Source organism: Hyaena hyaena, unplaced genomic scaffold (genome assembly GCF_003009895.1).
Source record: "Hyaena hyaena isolate Hyena2069 unplaced genomic scaffold, ASM300989v1 scaffold_448, whole genome shotgun sequence".
Classification (NCBI taxonomy): domain Eukaryota; kingdom Metazoa; phylum Chordata; class Mammalia; order Carnivora; family Hyaenidae; genus Hyaena; species Hyaena hyaena.
In genome coordinates, this window is record NW_024081082.1 from 1,136,020 (window position 1) to 1,151,405 (window position 15,386).

The 15,386-nt window shown below is 51.2% G+C and overlaps 1 protein-coding gene across 1 annotated transcript; it reads left to right on the forward strand.

Moving 5' to 3' along the window:
* The first annotated feature begins 371 nt into the window (after positions 1 to 371).
* Positions 372 to 14,998, forward strand: LOC120246092 (5-hydroxytryptamine receptor 5B). The gene is made up of 2 exons (XM_039253414.1): positions 372 to 1,148; positions 14,646 to 14,998. The coding sequence occupies exons 1-2, from the start codon at positions 372 to 374 to the stop codon at positions 14,976 to 14,978; spliced, it is 1,110 nt and encodes a 369-aa protein (XP_039109345.1). The 3' UTR covers positions 14,979 to 14,998.
* Positions 14,999 to 15,386: the final 388 nt, after the last annotated feature.

Below are 15,386 nucleotides of genomic sequence, written 5' to 3' on the forward strand. Positions count from 1 at the left end.
CAACTCTCCAAACCCGCCCCTGCGCGCGGACACTCCGCGGCGCTCCCGGATTCTCAGCCCTGTGACAGCCCGTTGCCCCGGGGACGGCGCAGAGAGGTGGGAGGGACTTGCGCGCCGAGCTGAGCTGGACTCCAGAGGGGTCCCACTCTCTTTTCTCCTCCACCGGAAAAGAGGTCCCACGAGGGTTCCAGGCAGAGCACCCAAAGGGGGGGGGGGTGCTGCGGTCCAAAGAGGGACAGGGTGGGGCGACCTGGATCCCTCTCTGTCCTCCCAGGGCACGCAGCGACCCCTTCCCACCCGGTGCCCACGGACCCCGGGGCGGCGCGCGCGTGTCCCCTGCGGGGAAGCCAGGATCCCGCACGCCGCGCGCCATGGAAACAGCTAACCTCACGGTGGCCGCCACCGGCGTCGCCCTGCCCCTGGGATCCGAGGCCTGCAGCATCAGCCCAAGCCCCGGCGGGGTCAGCGGGTCGACCCCAGGCGGGGCCGCTCTGCCCGGCCGCGAGCCACCTTTCTCGGTCTTCACGGTGCTGGTGGTGACGCTGCTGGTGCTGCTGATCGCGGCCACGTTCCTGTGGAACCTGCTGGTTCTGGTCACCATCCTGCGCGTCCGCGCCTTCCATCGCGTGCCTCATAACTTGGTGGCCTCGACGGCCGTGTCGGACGTACTCGTGGCAGCGCTGGTGATGCCCCTGAGCCTGGTGAGCGAGCTGTCGGCCGGGCGACGCTGGCTGCTGGGTCGGAGCCTGTGCCACGTGTGGATCTCCTTTGACGTGCTGTGCTGCACCGCCAGCATCTGGAACGTGGCAGCCATCGCCCTCGACCGCTACTGGACCATCACGCGCCACCTGCAGTACACGCTGCGCACCCGCCGCCGCGCCTCCGCGCTCATGATCGCGCTCACCTGGGCGCTGTCGGCGCTCATCGCCCTGGCGCCGCTCCTCTTCGGCTGGGGCGAGGCGTACGACGCACGGCGCCAGCGCTGCCAGGTGAGCCAAGAGCCCTCCTACGCCATCTTCTCCACCTGCGGTGCCTTCTACCTGCCTCTTGGCGTGGTGCTCTTCGTCTACTGGAAGATCTACAAGGCGGCCAAGTTGCGTTTCGGCCGCCGCCGCGGGGCTGTGCTGCCTCTGCCCGCCACCGTGCAGGTGAGGAGCGTGCGGGGGCACAGGGGGCGCCGGAGGAGGGGGCGCTGTGTGGGGAGGGCAGCTTGGCCGCTGGGAGACTTGGCGGCTGCAGCTCGCACACCTGGGGCGCGCGCCGAAAGGCTGACCGCCAGCGCACCTGGAGCGCACCGGGAGTTGCCGTCCGCTCTCCGGAAGCGCGCACCGAGGGGCTCCTCCATCACAGGCCCCTGACGCTCACGGGTTGGCCCTGCGGACCCGGCGCGGGGGGAAGGGGTTTCACCACCCGCGCACTAGGGCCGGCGGGGGCGCTCCCATCGCCAAAGGACGAAGCTCAGGGGGGCTCGGAGGGGCAGCGTCTCCGGATAGCAGTGAGGGCACAGCCGATGGGCCGCGCCCTCCGTTACGTTCCCCCGGAGTGACTGTGTCCATGTGAATCGTACAGCCGCCAACTTCCCGGTCCCGGACAAAACAGAGCGGGTCGGCAGCGGGCTGGATATTTGCGTCCCGCAGATGAGCACATTCCTGTACTTTTCGTCCCCACCACGCCCTGGTCCGTGCTCTGCGGTCCAGACCCCGACTCTCCGTCAGCCAGCTCCCCGCCAAAGAGGGAAGTGAGCGTAAAACAGAACGCAGGCATCACTTTGCTTTCCCTACCCCAACCTCAGTGCTTTCCTCTAGTGACTATGGAGCAAGATAAGAACGTGAGTTCAAATCCCAGCTTGGGACACTGGGGCAGTTCCTTCATGTCTGTGGGCCTCTTTTCCACATCTTTAAACACGTTCATTCGTGCTTCACGGGGCTCTTGGTGAGAAAGGAACACAGGAGATGAAGACTGTGAGGCACCTGGCACAGAGCATGGCCGGGGGGGGGGGGGGAGGGGGAGCTGGCAGAGCTGGTTGGAATAAAGATCCTTGAGGCTTTGCCTAGTCCTCTGCACTGGGCGGGAACAACCCTGGACATGAATGAGATGGAGGACCCGCATTTGGTAGAACCGTCTCTGATTATATTTAGAGTTGGAGTTTTCTGCCTTTGGCCAGGGCCTGATAGATGCCAGCCCCCTCCTCACCGCCCAAGCCCCCGGCTTTCCCTGTTAATGGGGGTGGTCAGGCTCAGAATAAAAACAAGACTTATTGCCTCTTACCAAATACAATAGAGTGGTTGCCCTTTGCCAACAGGGATCCCTTCTGAGCACCCCTCCCCCACCTACCTGTGGATTCCTGAAAACTTAGCCCTGAACTGTATATCCTGTTTTTTCCCCATACATAGGAAATCCTGATAGATTTTAATTTATAAATTAGGCACAGGGATTAGCAACATACCTACATTTTTTAGGTTTATTTTTAATTTTTTAAAAATATAATTCATTGTCAGATTGGCTTCCATACAATGCTCGTTCCAACAATTGCCCTCCTCAATGCCCATCACCCCCCTTCCCCTCTCCCCCACCCCATCAGTCCTCAGTTTGTTCTCTGTATTTAAGAGTCTCTTATCGTTTGCCTCCCTCCCTCTCTGTGAGTAACTTTTTTCCCCTTTCTCTCCCCCATGGTCCTCTGTTAAGTTTCTCAAGATCCACATATGAGTGAACGCATATGATATCTGTCCTTCTCTGCCTGACTTATTTCACTCAGCATAATACCCTCCAGTTCCATCCACGTTGCTGCAAATGGCAGGATTTCATTCTTTCTCATTGCCATGTAGTATTTCTCATGAAGTATTCCATCGTATATATAAACCACATCTTCTTGATCCATTCGTCAGCTGATGGACACTTAGGCTCTTTCCATGTTTTGGGTATTGTGGAGAGCGCTGCTATGAACATTGGGGTACATGTGCTCCTATGCATCAGCACTCCTCTATCCCTTGGGTAAATTCCTAGCAGTGCTATTGCTGGGTCATAAGGGAGTTCTATTGTTAATTTCCTGAGGACCCTCCACACTGTTTTCCAGAGGGGCTGCACCAGTTTAATTCCCACCAACAATGTAGGAGGGTGCCCGTTTCTCCACATCCTTGCCAGCGTTTATAGTGTCCTGACTTGTTCATTTTAGCCACTCTGACCGGCAGGAGGTGGTATCTCAGTGTGGTTTTGATCTGCATTTCCCTGATGAGGAGGGATGCTGAGCAACATTTCATGTATCCGTTAGCCATCTGGATGTCCTCTTTGGAGAAGTGTCTGTTCATGTCTTCTGCCCATTTTTTTCACTGGATTATTTGTTTTTTGGGTGTGGAGTTTGGTGAGTTCTTTATGGATTTTTGGATACTAGCCCTTTATCCAATATGTCATTTGCAAATATCTTTTCCCATTCCATCAGTTGCCTTTGGGTTTTGTTGATTTTTTCCTTTGCAGTTCAGATGTTTTTATCTTGATGAGGTCCCAATAGTTCATTTTTGCTTTTAATTCCCTTGCCTTTGGAGATGTGTCAAGTAAGAAATTTCTGTGGCTGGGGTCAAAGGGCAACATACCTACATTTTTTAACGTTTCTCAAGGCGGGGGAGGGAGTGTGGGTGCATGTGAGGAGGTGAGGGGCAGAGAGAGAGACACATACACAGAATCCAAAGCAGGCTCCCAGCTCTGAGCTGTCAGCACAGAACCCAATGCGGGGCTCGAACTCAGGAACCTTGAGATCATGACCAGAGCAGAAGTCTGACGCTTAACCAACTGAGCCCCCCAGGTGCCCCACAATATATCTAATAATAAAATAGAACAATTATAACATTATATGAGGGAATAAGAATTGTGTGAATGTGGCCTCTCTCTCAAAATATTTTACTGTGCTCACCTTTCCTCTTGTGATGATGTGAGATGGTAAAATGCCTCCCTGATGTGGTGAAGTGAGATGATGACGTAGGCACTGTGACATAGTATTAGGCTACTGCTGACCTGGATAAATCAAGAGGGTTGTCTGCTTCTGGGCCGCGGTTGATCTCGGATAAATGAAACTTTGGAAAGTGGAAACCATGAATGGCGGTGGAGGTGGGAGCTACTGCGTGTGGGGGTGCCTATGGGGGACTGCCGATGGGGGTGGGATGGAGAGAAAGAGACGGTAAATTTTTCTATTGTTACATTTGTTTTAATTTTGGAAAGTTAACTCAGATATGTAGGCTACTCAAACATATGTGTTTTTTAAAAGCAGGCTTTTTTTCCCTCTTCATTAAATGGCAGAGGGATTTTGTAGCATAAAATAGGAATGTCAAGACTATAATTGGAAAGTGTTGGTAAGGGAGAGCTTTATTCAGAATTAATGATGTTCTTTGAAAGGTCCCTTGGAAATGCCTGGGGTGATTATAGCTTTTCTGTCTGATTGCGAGGTAGGGCTGACTTTTAATAGCTACATTACTCTGGCGAGCGCCTAGAGAAATCATGGTGAAATGGAGGCCAGAAAGGCTTGCCAAGCCTGAGTTAGGTGTTTATTTTTGACAGACCCCTTCCTGCAGGTGAACAGGAGCCTGGCCAATCCGGGGTGGCCTGTGGGTGGGGAGGAGGAGCTCGGGGGGAGGGGCAAGGCCAGTATTGTGACTTTCCACTAGCAGTCCCTCCCCCCCTCTCCCCCACCCGCCATTCCCTGCTTTGCACCCTGCAAATTCTCTTGCAGATACTGATATATAGTATCAGTCTAGGCCAGGCCTGGGAGTCTCGAGTCTTACTGAGACCCCAAAACAGAAATTTAAAATAACATGCCAGGAATACTCTCTCTCTCTCACTCTCTCTCCCTTCCCCCCTCCCCCCCATCACCTGCCATTTCGGGCACTCTAAGGAAGATTAGTTGAATTCAGGTCCTGCTACATGTCGGTACTGCTTTCTGTGGGTGATGAGGCACATATGAAGCCTTCAGGCCTCTGGTAACAGGGCTGTGTACATCCTTCATCTTCTTTTGAATTCTGTGGCCTGGTCCCAACACTGAAATATTATGAGAAAGGGACCAGCAACAGTTCCTGGGCAGTGTTCCTGGGCAGTGTTCTTTGGCGGGTGTGTGTGTGTGTGTGTGTGTGTGTGTGTGTGTGTGCAAAAATGCAGTTTTTGAAAGTAGAGATAGAAACAAATGCTTATTGAGGGGGTCCCCTTTTCCGGACACTGGTTTGATGCTTCATAGTCGTCTTCTTATTTAAGCTTCATGGCCCAGCCAGGTTGGCGCTATAGTCTCTATCAATCACGTATGCACCCCAGATGGACAGCTCATCTCATTCTCAGGGTTCAGTGTGGGTCCAGCAGTGCTCCTGCGGAGCTCTCCTGGATCGGGCAGTCCTCCCGCAGAGCTCCCCTGAATTGGGCAGTCCTCCCACAGAGCTCTCCTAGATCAGGGAGTGCTCCCACAGAATCCTCCTGGATCTGGATTGGGCAGTCTTCCTGCAGAGCTCTCCTCCAAGCAGCAGCTCCTGGATCTGGACCACTTCCCATCTTCTAGCCATGTGGTCTTAACACCCGCCTTCTGAAGTTGCTGTGCAAGGGGAAGAGATATGGAAATACAGTGGCTTTTAACTGCTTCCCTGTCAAGTGGACACGTCAGCTCTGTTCCTGGTCCACTGGCCAGCCACTGGCTGTGACATCCAGGGGAGCCTAGGGACATTTGGTGAGTGCTGTCTTTGCCACCAGGCCTCAGCTTGCAGTTGATAGAACGAAGTCGCCACAAAGTCAGGTCATCTAAGACCACAGAGTTAGCGAGTGGAGAAGCGGAGGCTGGTCGCAGACCTCAAGTCGCCGTTCTTTCCTTTGTCATTCCTCAGTGCCCCTCTGGGGACTTAACTCCTGAGCACTGCCCCACTGCCCACGCCATCTGACCTTCGTAGGAATGAGGCAATCATATCCCAGTCAAGGTGGGGTATGGGAGCAGCATCTCAAAACTGTGCATGGAAACTCTGTCCGTTCCAGGAAAGCGGAACCGCACCCCTGAGCACAGAGGCACTGCCGGCTTCTCTCAGGAGGTGGGCTTCATTCTTACCCTGACGTCCTTTCTGTCAGCATTCTAGACTGAGTACCACATATGCGGTAGGGTCTGCTCCCCACAGAGCAAACCCCATGGGCTGTGATCATTTTTCACTGCCCTGTGCCCTTTACTGTTGAGGAGAAAAAGGCAAAAGCAATGGGGATTATCTATGTGGCTTTCAAAATGTGACATCAAGAAGTTTGTTTCTTTTCAGGGTGCCTGGGTGGCTCAGTCGGGTGAGCATCTGACTCCTGATTTCAGCTCAGGTCATGATCTCATAGTTCCTGGGTTTGAGCCCTGCATCGGGCTCTGCACTGACAGTGTGGAACCTTTCTCTCTCTCTCTCTCAAAATAAATAAACAAACTTTATATATATTAAAAAAAAAGTTTTTTTCTTTTCAATTGTTTGATTGTACACAAGTTGATACCAAGGTCTCATTATTCATTAGGCAAAGCAGGCCCAGCATCCTTTTAAGGGCTCCATGGTTTAATTTTAATTTCTTTTAAAATTACGGGGAAAATGAATACCATAGCAATGAATCTATAATAATGTATCCAGGCTCGATTATGTTAGTCTTTATAATAATATGGTTATAAAATAGTGCTTTTAGTACTTTTTAATAGAGGGGAGGCCAACAGAGGCAAAGACGCCTGAGGCTCAGGACCGTGACCATGTCGCCCTTGTTGATGCCCTTCGCTCATTCACTCAATCAACAAACCTGCTGTGGGGGACTGAGCACAGTGGTTAAGAGCTTGGGACTTGAGGGCAAGGAGACCTGGGTTTCAATTCTTTGTGTGCCCCTTGTTAGCACTTTAGCTGAGTGACGTGATCTAAGTCTGCATTTCCCCGCAGGTAGAATGGAAATACTGCCACCTGCCTCATAACATTCTTGTGAAGAGTAAATGAGGTAATGGTATATATGGAGTATTGAAGATAGTGAACCGTCCATACCAGCTCCCGTATTATCTTTGTTATTATTTTTGACAATTCCCCCTGTACGTTATAAATAATGAATTCTTATTTTATCCCTCTTACTTCTATTACTCACCATCCTAGGTAGCCAAGTTAACTTTTCACTGACATAACAAATTAGCCCAGAGCTTAGGGGTAAAAAACAACCCACATGTATTAGATCACCATTCCCGTAGGTCAGCCTTGGGAATGGCTTCGAGCTTCTGGACCGAAGGGCCCTGGTGGTTGTGGCCAAGATGTCAGATGGAACAGAATTCATCTGATGGCTTGACTGGGGCTGGAGACTCTGCTTCCAAGATGACTTACTCCCATGGCTCTTAGTGGGAGGTCTCCCTGAGGCTGCTCGCGCATTGTCACAATGTGACGGCTGGCTTCCCCTATCCCAGGAGAGCTCAGCAAGGAAGATACTGAAGTGTTTTTTACTATTTAGTCTCAGAAGTTACATGCAATCACTTCCCATATATTCTGTTTACTAGAAGTGAGTCGCCAACTCCAGTCCACACTCAAGGGGAAGGGAAATTAGGCTCCACCTTTGGAGAAGGATCAGGAAACTTGTGGACAGATTTTCAAACCACCATGGTAAGATACACAGATGGTGCTCAAAATTACTTGATTGACCATTACTGACCTATATGTCAGGCAGTGCGCTAGCCTCCAAAGGTTCAAAGAACGAACAAGCAAAATCTCTGTTCTCAAGGGGTCAATTTTAGTAAGCCACAGCCATAGATTTAAAAAGTCAATAACATCTTATAGGTGCTCTGCCTGGAGTCTGTCTGGAATATAATGGTCCTGGGAGACTGAATAGTATAGGGGACAGCACTTTGTAAACTGTAAAGGGCAAGATAAATGTGTAGTATGGAGCTGTAGGGTTTGTGACAACTTGGATCTGAGTGTTAGCTAATGTTATCTTATAAAATATTTGCCTCTTTTAGCTAATTCTCTATATTAATACAGGCAAGTCTGTGTGCTGTAAGCATATAGTCCATGAGCCTTGGGTGACTGAATCTGCACAGAGTCCCTAATGATTTTGTCCTTTGTCCAACGTTAGTTGTCATCCAGACCACCCCAAAGACCAAGCTGCTGGTGGGCTTGCACCTTTGTCAGAGCTCCAGTGGGGGAAGGTGACACCGCCCTCGTTCTGATTCCATCTATTAAAAGAACTCGTGGGCTCAAACACATTCCATTCCAGACTGCAAGGTTATTTTAACTTTAGGCAAGTACATTTTATGAATCAAATCGTATCAGTGGTAATAAAAAATCTGGTTTATGGTTTGATTCTCTTGAGATGGGCACCTAATAGTCTGTCTTCAGAAGTACTTAGATATGCCAGGGAGCATTTTCTAGATCCCTTTGGAAATGTCCCTGGCCTTCCCCTCTCTATACACGTCTCGCTTGTTTTCCTTACATCATCATGTTCATTCTATCTCTGCACCTCGACTTCCGTTTCTCCTTTCTCTCTGATCAGATTGTTGGGGAAGAGTGGAGGGGGAGAAGGAGAAATAAAAGGGGTATAGGCATATATGGTGGAGGCGCCGTGTGTCTTCACCAACGACCTTGCCATGAGCTGCTGCTTAAATCCGTGTAGTTCTTGGAGAAGATTGAGTTTCTCAATGGAACACTGAGATCGGAACTCCATGGTTCTTAACCTTTCGGTAGGTCACAGTTGGCTTGAAAATTAAAGAAAGCTTTGGACTTGCTGCCCAGAAACGTACATAGGTGCTTAGTCACTCAATTTGCATAGGGTACTCCCTGAAGCCATCTCTGGAGAGTGAGGCTGGGCCTTCCTCCCCACTGGCCCTCCATCTCCACAGTGCAATAGTAACTGTGACTCTCCGAAGCAGAGCTGTAGTCATCAGGGCGTGGCCCCCAGGAGGGTGTATCGGAACACTGAGAGCTGATCATACATGTGCAAAAGGCAAAACCTCCCTTCTCTCCATTTTCCCTCTCCCCTCAACCCCTTGCCCCCTCCCTGCCCCACCGTGACAAAATCTCTGTCCTGGACTTCCAGGGACGTCAGGAATGAACTCTGGCCTCAACAGAGGCCCTTCCATTGACATCCATGCACAAGGGAGGGATGACTTCAGATCAGATGATATTAGAGATAAAAACAGCTCTATTCCCCTTCTCAGTATTAAGTCCAGTGGATCCTTTTTTAAAAAAATGTTTTAATGTTAATCCATTTTTGGGAGAGAGAAAGAGGAGAGAGAAAGAGTAGGAGCAGGGGAGGGGCCAGGAAAGAAGGAGACACAGAATCTGAAGCAGGCTTCAGGCTCAGAGCTGTCAGCACAGAGCCTGATGTGGGGCTCAAACTCACAAATGGGGAGACTGTAACCTGAGCCAAAGTTGGACGCTTAACCGACGGAGCTGCTCAGGTGCTCCAACCGCAGTGGGTCCTTAACCAATCCACGGCGACTAGTCTCTGCACAAAAATCCATGCTCTCCAAAACCAAGAGGGATAGCAATTGTACCTTCTGTGATGATCACATCCAAGAGCTTAGCCAAATGATACTCTGTTAGGAATAGAATGACAACGAAGGAAAAGTTGTTTTTTTTCAAGCCTAGTGTGCTCTGCTTTTATTTATTTATTTATTTATTCATTCATTCATTCTTTATATATATATATATTTATTTATTTATTTATTATAAGAAAACTTCCTTAATTTCTTTTTCTTCTCTTTCTTTTCTTTTTTTTTCACCGGAGAAGCAGCCAAGAAAATGTGCTGCTTTAGGTTATCGGACAAGCTAGAGAGTTTGTGTTCAAGTCGAGGGGCCCTTTTGGCTAGTTATCTCCTTCACGTGCCATTGGGAAGTGCCCTGGGCAGCTGGCTAGCCCAGTGAACCCTGGGCAGAGAGACTGGAGCCCCAGGCCTTCCCGGTCTTGACCTGCTGAGCTCTGGTCAGAAATGCATTCCAGGTACAATCTGGGTTGCCTTCAGCCCAAATCAGGACTCTATGTCCTCTGTCCTCTCTCAGAGGCTGTCGGGCCTGATTCCTCACTGGGATTAGCGTGGTCGCCCCGACACCTGCTTCACAGAATCTTGCCCTCCTGGGTGCCTGACCCTCGGAGTCATGGTGCACACGGCGTGTTTACTCCACGGGTGATTGAGACCACACTTCTCTCTGCTTTCGTCTCCTGTTTCTTGTTCGGATGTTTAATCAACAACTTTAGAGGATAAAACATGTTCGTGGGCTCTTTCTGTGGCAGTGGGGAGTTTTCAAAAACAAGTTTCTTTATTTTTAATTTTTTAAGATGTTTTATTTATTTTTGAGAGAGAGAGAGAGAGAGAGAGAGACGGCATGAGCAGGGGAGGGTCAGAGAGAGAGGGAGATACAGAATCTGAAACAGGCTCCAGGCTCTGAGCTGTCAGCACAGAGCCTGACACGGGGCTCGAACTCACAAACCATGAGATCATGACCTGAGCCGAGGTTGGACACTTAACTGACTGAGCCACCCAGGTGCCCCACTAGAATTTTTTTTATTAGAGGAGAAGGTAGGGACAAGGGGACCGGAAGGTGACATGTTTGAGGTCACACTGTGTACTGTGTCTCATTGTGATCCTCACACTGAGCCTACAGTACAGACAAGGGTCTTCACGGTTAGAGCTGGAGAAATGGGGCCTTGGACTGTCATCCTGTCCAATCACTAACTTTTCTGAGCCTTAGTTTCCTCATCCCCTCCTTACTGGTTACTGTCATCACTGAATAAGAGGGCGTGTGGACCCACCTGGCCACGTACCAGACAACTGTCAAGGACCGGGAAGGTCTGACGTTTTGCCCAGTCGGTCTGCCGTTGTTTCTGGGCGCTGGCAGAAGACAGGAGACTCCTAATCCAAGTCAAAGGACTTTATGACTCACGGCACCCAGGCCCACCTGAGCTTCCTGTGTGCCTTGGTCCCCCTTTCCTTCCAACTCCCAGGGGAGTGACCTGTCGTGCCCCCGATAGGTTTGCATCACTGTAGAGAAACTCCCGGATGCGAGAACTCGAATCTGTGCTGCCCAGTGTTGGACGATAGATGCACCTGTCTTCTGCCCTTAGGAGACCTGACTCTTTTATAATGGGCTGTGGGCTAAGCTGTCCACTTTTCCGCTGGAGAGACACCCTTTCTGCCTCCCAACACTGTTTGGAAGCCAGTCCACGGCTGTCTCTCCACTAGCAAAATGTGGGGGAATGCAAGACAATCTTCTCTCCCACACATCTCCATGTTCAGTAGATTTTTATTGAGTTTTTACTATATCCATCAATGATGCTAAGCGCTAGGGACTCTTCCGTGGACAGGACACTTGTGGTCCCTGCCCTCCTGGGGTGTTGGTGGTGACACAATATTCTGAACGATAATTCAGAACCAAGGCCCTGGCATCAGAGTACTTGATGGGAAGAGGGGGGACAGAATATCTGAAATTGGGACTTGATGGGAAATTCTAGTACCAAGTCCCGATATACACAGCAGGTGGTTAATGCGTGCCTGAACATATATTGTCTGGCAGATTTGGTCCTTAATTACTTGTAGATGGAAAAGCCTCAGGTTCCACGGAGATGTTCAGGTAAGCTCATTTTTTTTTAGGTCGCGTCTCAGCAGGGCAGAGAGAAACCCCCCAGGCCCCGAACCAGACAGACTAGGCAGGCACCTTGGTTCTGCTTTGCCCTGCTTGTGTGGCCTTGGCCATGGTACTTGACGTCTCCAAACTTCTGAGAATTGAGAGATTCTGTATGCTTTCACCAGCCCGTATTCTTGTCTGCATGTTAGCGGATTTCTAACCAGAGGTCAGAGGCCTCTGAAAGCTCAGATGGTCAGTTTTCAGACAGGCGTGTAGGGGGAAGATGGGGTGAGGAGGCTGAGGAGAGAGAAGACCAAAGAGGAGAGATGGGGAAGGGCAGGGCTGGCCAGAGCTGGTGGCCAGAGAAATTGCCAGAAAGCCATTCATGCCCATTCTGAAAAAATGTCAAGGCATAAATATCCTTGAGATAGGGTCTGTCAGAACCTATTCAGAGCAATGGCCTTTACTAAACACGCAGAACAACATATAGGGATTAAGAGCGTGGTGTCCGGGTCCAGATCCTCAAGCTTGACTTCCAGCTCTTGTACGAAGCAACTGGGTGACCTTGGACAAGGTATGTAACTTCTTAGTGTGTTTTCTCAACTCCAAAATGGAGACAATAATGATACTTAATACCCCTCAAGTCAGACGTGCGAATGAATGAAAGCCGTCCATGACAAGTGTTTAGCACCGTGTCTGTCTTACAGTCAGTTCTCTACAATTGTCCTTAGCGCCCTTTGGAGACTACATTTCAAAGGAGAAAAGCCAAGCTAGCCAGTCTCCTTGCAAACCAGGATCACCCCGGCTTGACTCTTTCTTTGAAGCTGTTTCTGGAAAGATTCTAAGGTCTTCCTGCCCGTCTCTCTCTGCACAGGGTGTAGCAGGCTCAGGTGGAAAGTTACGCACGTGGGCTTATAGCAAACAGATGCCGCGGTGGGACAGACTTGGCTCCTACTATGTGCCACGGTGCTGGAAGCCTGGTATTTCAAACCTACATGATCGGTGAACTTGCCTTTTCTGTTTCTGTCCTCCCAGGAGCCCTTTGACCTGAATTCACCCCATTTCATTCCCTCAGCATAATAAGGATGTGTTATTTGCCTTACCCAGAGGAGGGACTCAAGTGCTTGGGTGGCTGTTTAGGTCAGCAGAGAAGTGGCTCATTACAGAGTGGAGCCCAGTGGGAGAGAAGCAAACACATCACCTTCCACTTCTGCTCCTGCTCTGACAACATGAGTCTCTCCCCAGTAGACTGTTAAATATTCATGAGAGGGCTTCAGGATGGCTCAGACTTAGACTTGAGGATGGTCCACAATGAGGGAATCAGTCTGTCAGGACTGTCTCTTCTAAAGAGGAATGGGGACCTGGGGCTCATACCTGCCCACGGGGGCCGGCAAGCCTTGGAAAGGCTCATTAGAGGGGCTCTGGCTGGCCTCTGCGGGGGCACAGGGCAGGGAGGGGGAAATGCTGTTTGTTCCCATGCTGGCATCACTTGCCGTGGCATTGTCTCTCTCCAAGCGGCGGCAAGAGGCCAGGCATGCGCAGGACTCTTCCCTGTCCATGTCTCCATGATCTCTTTTGACGACGTAGCGATTTTCCAACGAAAGGGGCTGGAGGTGGTGGAGGAAGTGACAGAGGACATGGAATTCGCAGGCGGTTCCCAGGGTGGAGTCCCAGGGTCACATGGCTCAGGTCCCCCGGGGGCTCCTCCACTGCTGGGCTTTGGCCATCCGAACCCAGTGAGAGCAGACGGGGAATGGGCTGCGGGTCCCGGACTGTGCTTCTTGGCCACGATGTGTCTGGCGGTGTCTAAGTAGACGCAGCCCTTGCCTGGGGGCCTCCTGCCCCTGGGGACTGCGGGTCAGGGCTGGCAGTGTCTGGGAAGGAAGGGCGATGCAGATGCGGACCGTTCTGTTGTCATGGTCCCTCATTAATGCAGCAGCTGTTTCGTGAGCACCTGTCAGGTACCGGCTGCTGCCACCAGGCAAGTGGTTCACCGGGAAGACACAGTCCCTGCCGTCGTTCAGCTTGGACTGGGGTGGCAGTAGGGATGGGGCAGATATAATAGCCACAGCCACACAGATTGCTATGGAAGAGGAGGATGTGATTGAGTTTAGAGAGTCAGAGAGGCCACTCTGAGACAGTTGATGGCCTCTAAGCTAAGACCTGAGAGATAAATAGGAGGTAGCCAAAGGATGTGGGTGACAGGGTGGACATTGTGCTGGGAGCTCCTTAAGGAGTAGTGAATTATTACCACAAAAATATTTACAGCTCTATTTTTTTAAATTAAATTTTTAGAAATTTTTTTAAATTTATTTTTTTGAGACAGAGAAAGAGAGAGAGAGAGAGGGAGAGAGAGAGAGGCCAAGCTGGGGAGGGGCAGAGAGAGAGGGGGAGACAAATCCCAAGCAGGCTCTCCACTTTCAGTGCAGAGCCTGATACGGGACTTGAACGCACAATCCAGAGATCATGACCTAAGCCGAAACCAAGAGTCAGACGTTCACCCGACTGAGCCACCAAGGTGCCCCCAAAGCTAGGTAGTAAGAACTACCCCCAAATCTAAGTTGAATCCATGTAGCACATGGTTGCATAATTTCTTGCAATGGTGAGGTTTATAGGCTGCCTCTCCAGCTATGAACTTCGTGCCTGGCCTGGGTCAGGGCCTGTTCTGTTTGGGGTCCTAGTCCCTGCCCCCAGCCCACTCTAGGAGTAGTGAAAGGAACACCCAGCACTTTCCTAGTTCACCTCCATGGTGTCCTTAAGTGGGGAATGGACTTCGTTCACCCAGCTGCACACATGGCCAGGGGGGCTGGGACTCAAGCCAGAGTCTGACACGCAGGCTCCCGCTCTAAATTGCTTTCTCTCTTTTTAGATCATATTGACATTGTGGGGACTGCCACAGTCACTCTCGGAGAACCCTCAGGGCTTATTTTAACCTACAGTTTCAGGCACCGTTCACCCAGCATTTTTGATAAATGCCTCTTGTGTGAGGCTGCGTGGGGGGAGATGTTGGCCACACTGGAGCGGCCCCGCATTGCTTATCATCCACTGGTAGGGTTTTCTGTGTTAATCGCACATTTCCTTTGTCCCAAGGTGAAGGAGGCCCCCTGCGAGGCGAAAATGGTGTTCACGGCGCGGCGCCCGGGGGTGGCCTTTCAGATGAGCGGAGACTCATGGCGGGAGCAGAAGGAGAAGCGGGCAGCCGTGATGGTGGGCATTCTTATTGGCGTGTTTGTGCTGTGCTGGATCCCCTTCTTCCTGGCCGAGCTCATCAGCCCCCTCTGTGCCTGCAGCCTGCCCCCGATCTGGAAGAGCATATTCCTGTGGCTTGGCTACTCCAATTCCTTCTTCAACCCCCTTATCTACACAGCATTTAACAAGAACTACAACAACGCCTTCAAGAGCCTCTTCAGCAAGCAGAGATAAACGCAGGGTCTGGAGAAACATGCAGGCGGGGTTGTGGGCAGCACCCCGGCATTTCTCTCCCCCCCGCACCAGTCATCCAGGAGCCTCCCCCCGCAGCGGAGTGCTGATGTGCGAGAGCCGTACCCAGGGCCTGGACGAGAGCAGCAGCAATGCCAAGGGCTCTCCAGAAAGACAGTGGATGTCTGGCGAGCTTGAGGCTGTGCCCTCTTCCGGGTGTGTGGCTGACAGTGCCAATCGATTGCCGCCTGTCTGTTCACTGAGCAGGACCTCTGCCCAGCGCTCCGGGCTGTTACCGCTGACCGGCTGAAACTGACAGGAGAGGCCAAGTTGACCTGCCTTTCCTTTGTGTAATACCCTATTCCTCCGAGAGGGCCCCCCCAGCCCAGAGCCCCTGTGGCCTGTTTAGGG

Coding starts and splice junctions, on each gene's coding strand:
- LOC120246092 (XM_039253414.1), top strand. CDS start 372: ATGGAAACAGCTAACCTCACGGTGGCCGCCACCGGCGTCGCCCTGCCC. Junction 1,149..14,645: donor CTCTGCCCGCCACCGTGCAG/GTGAGGAGCGTG, acceptor CTTTGTCCCAAG/GTGAAGGAGGCCCCCTGCGA.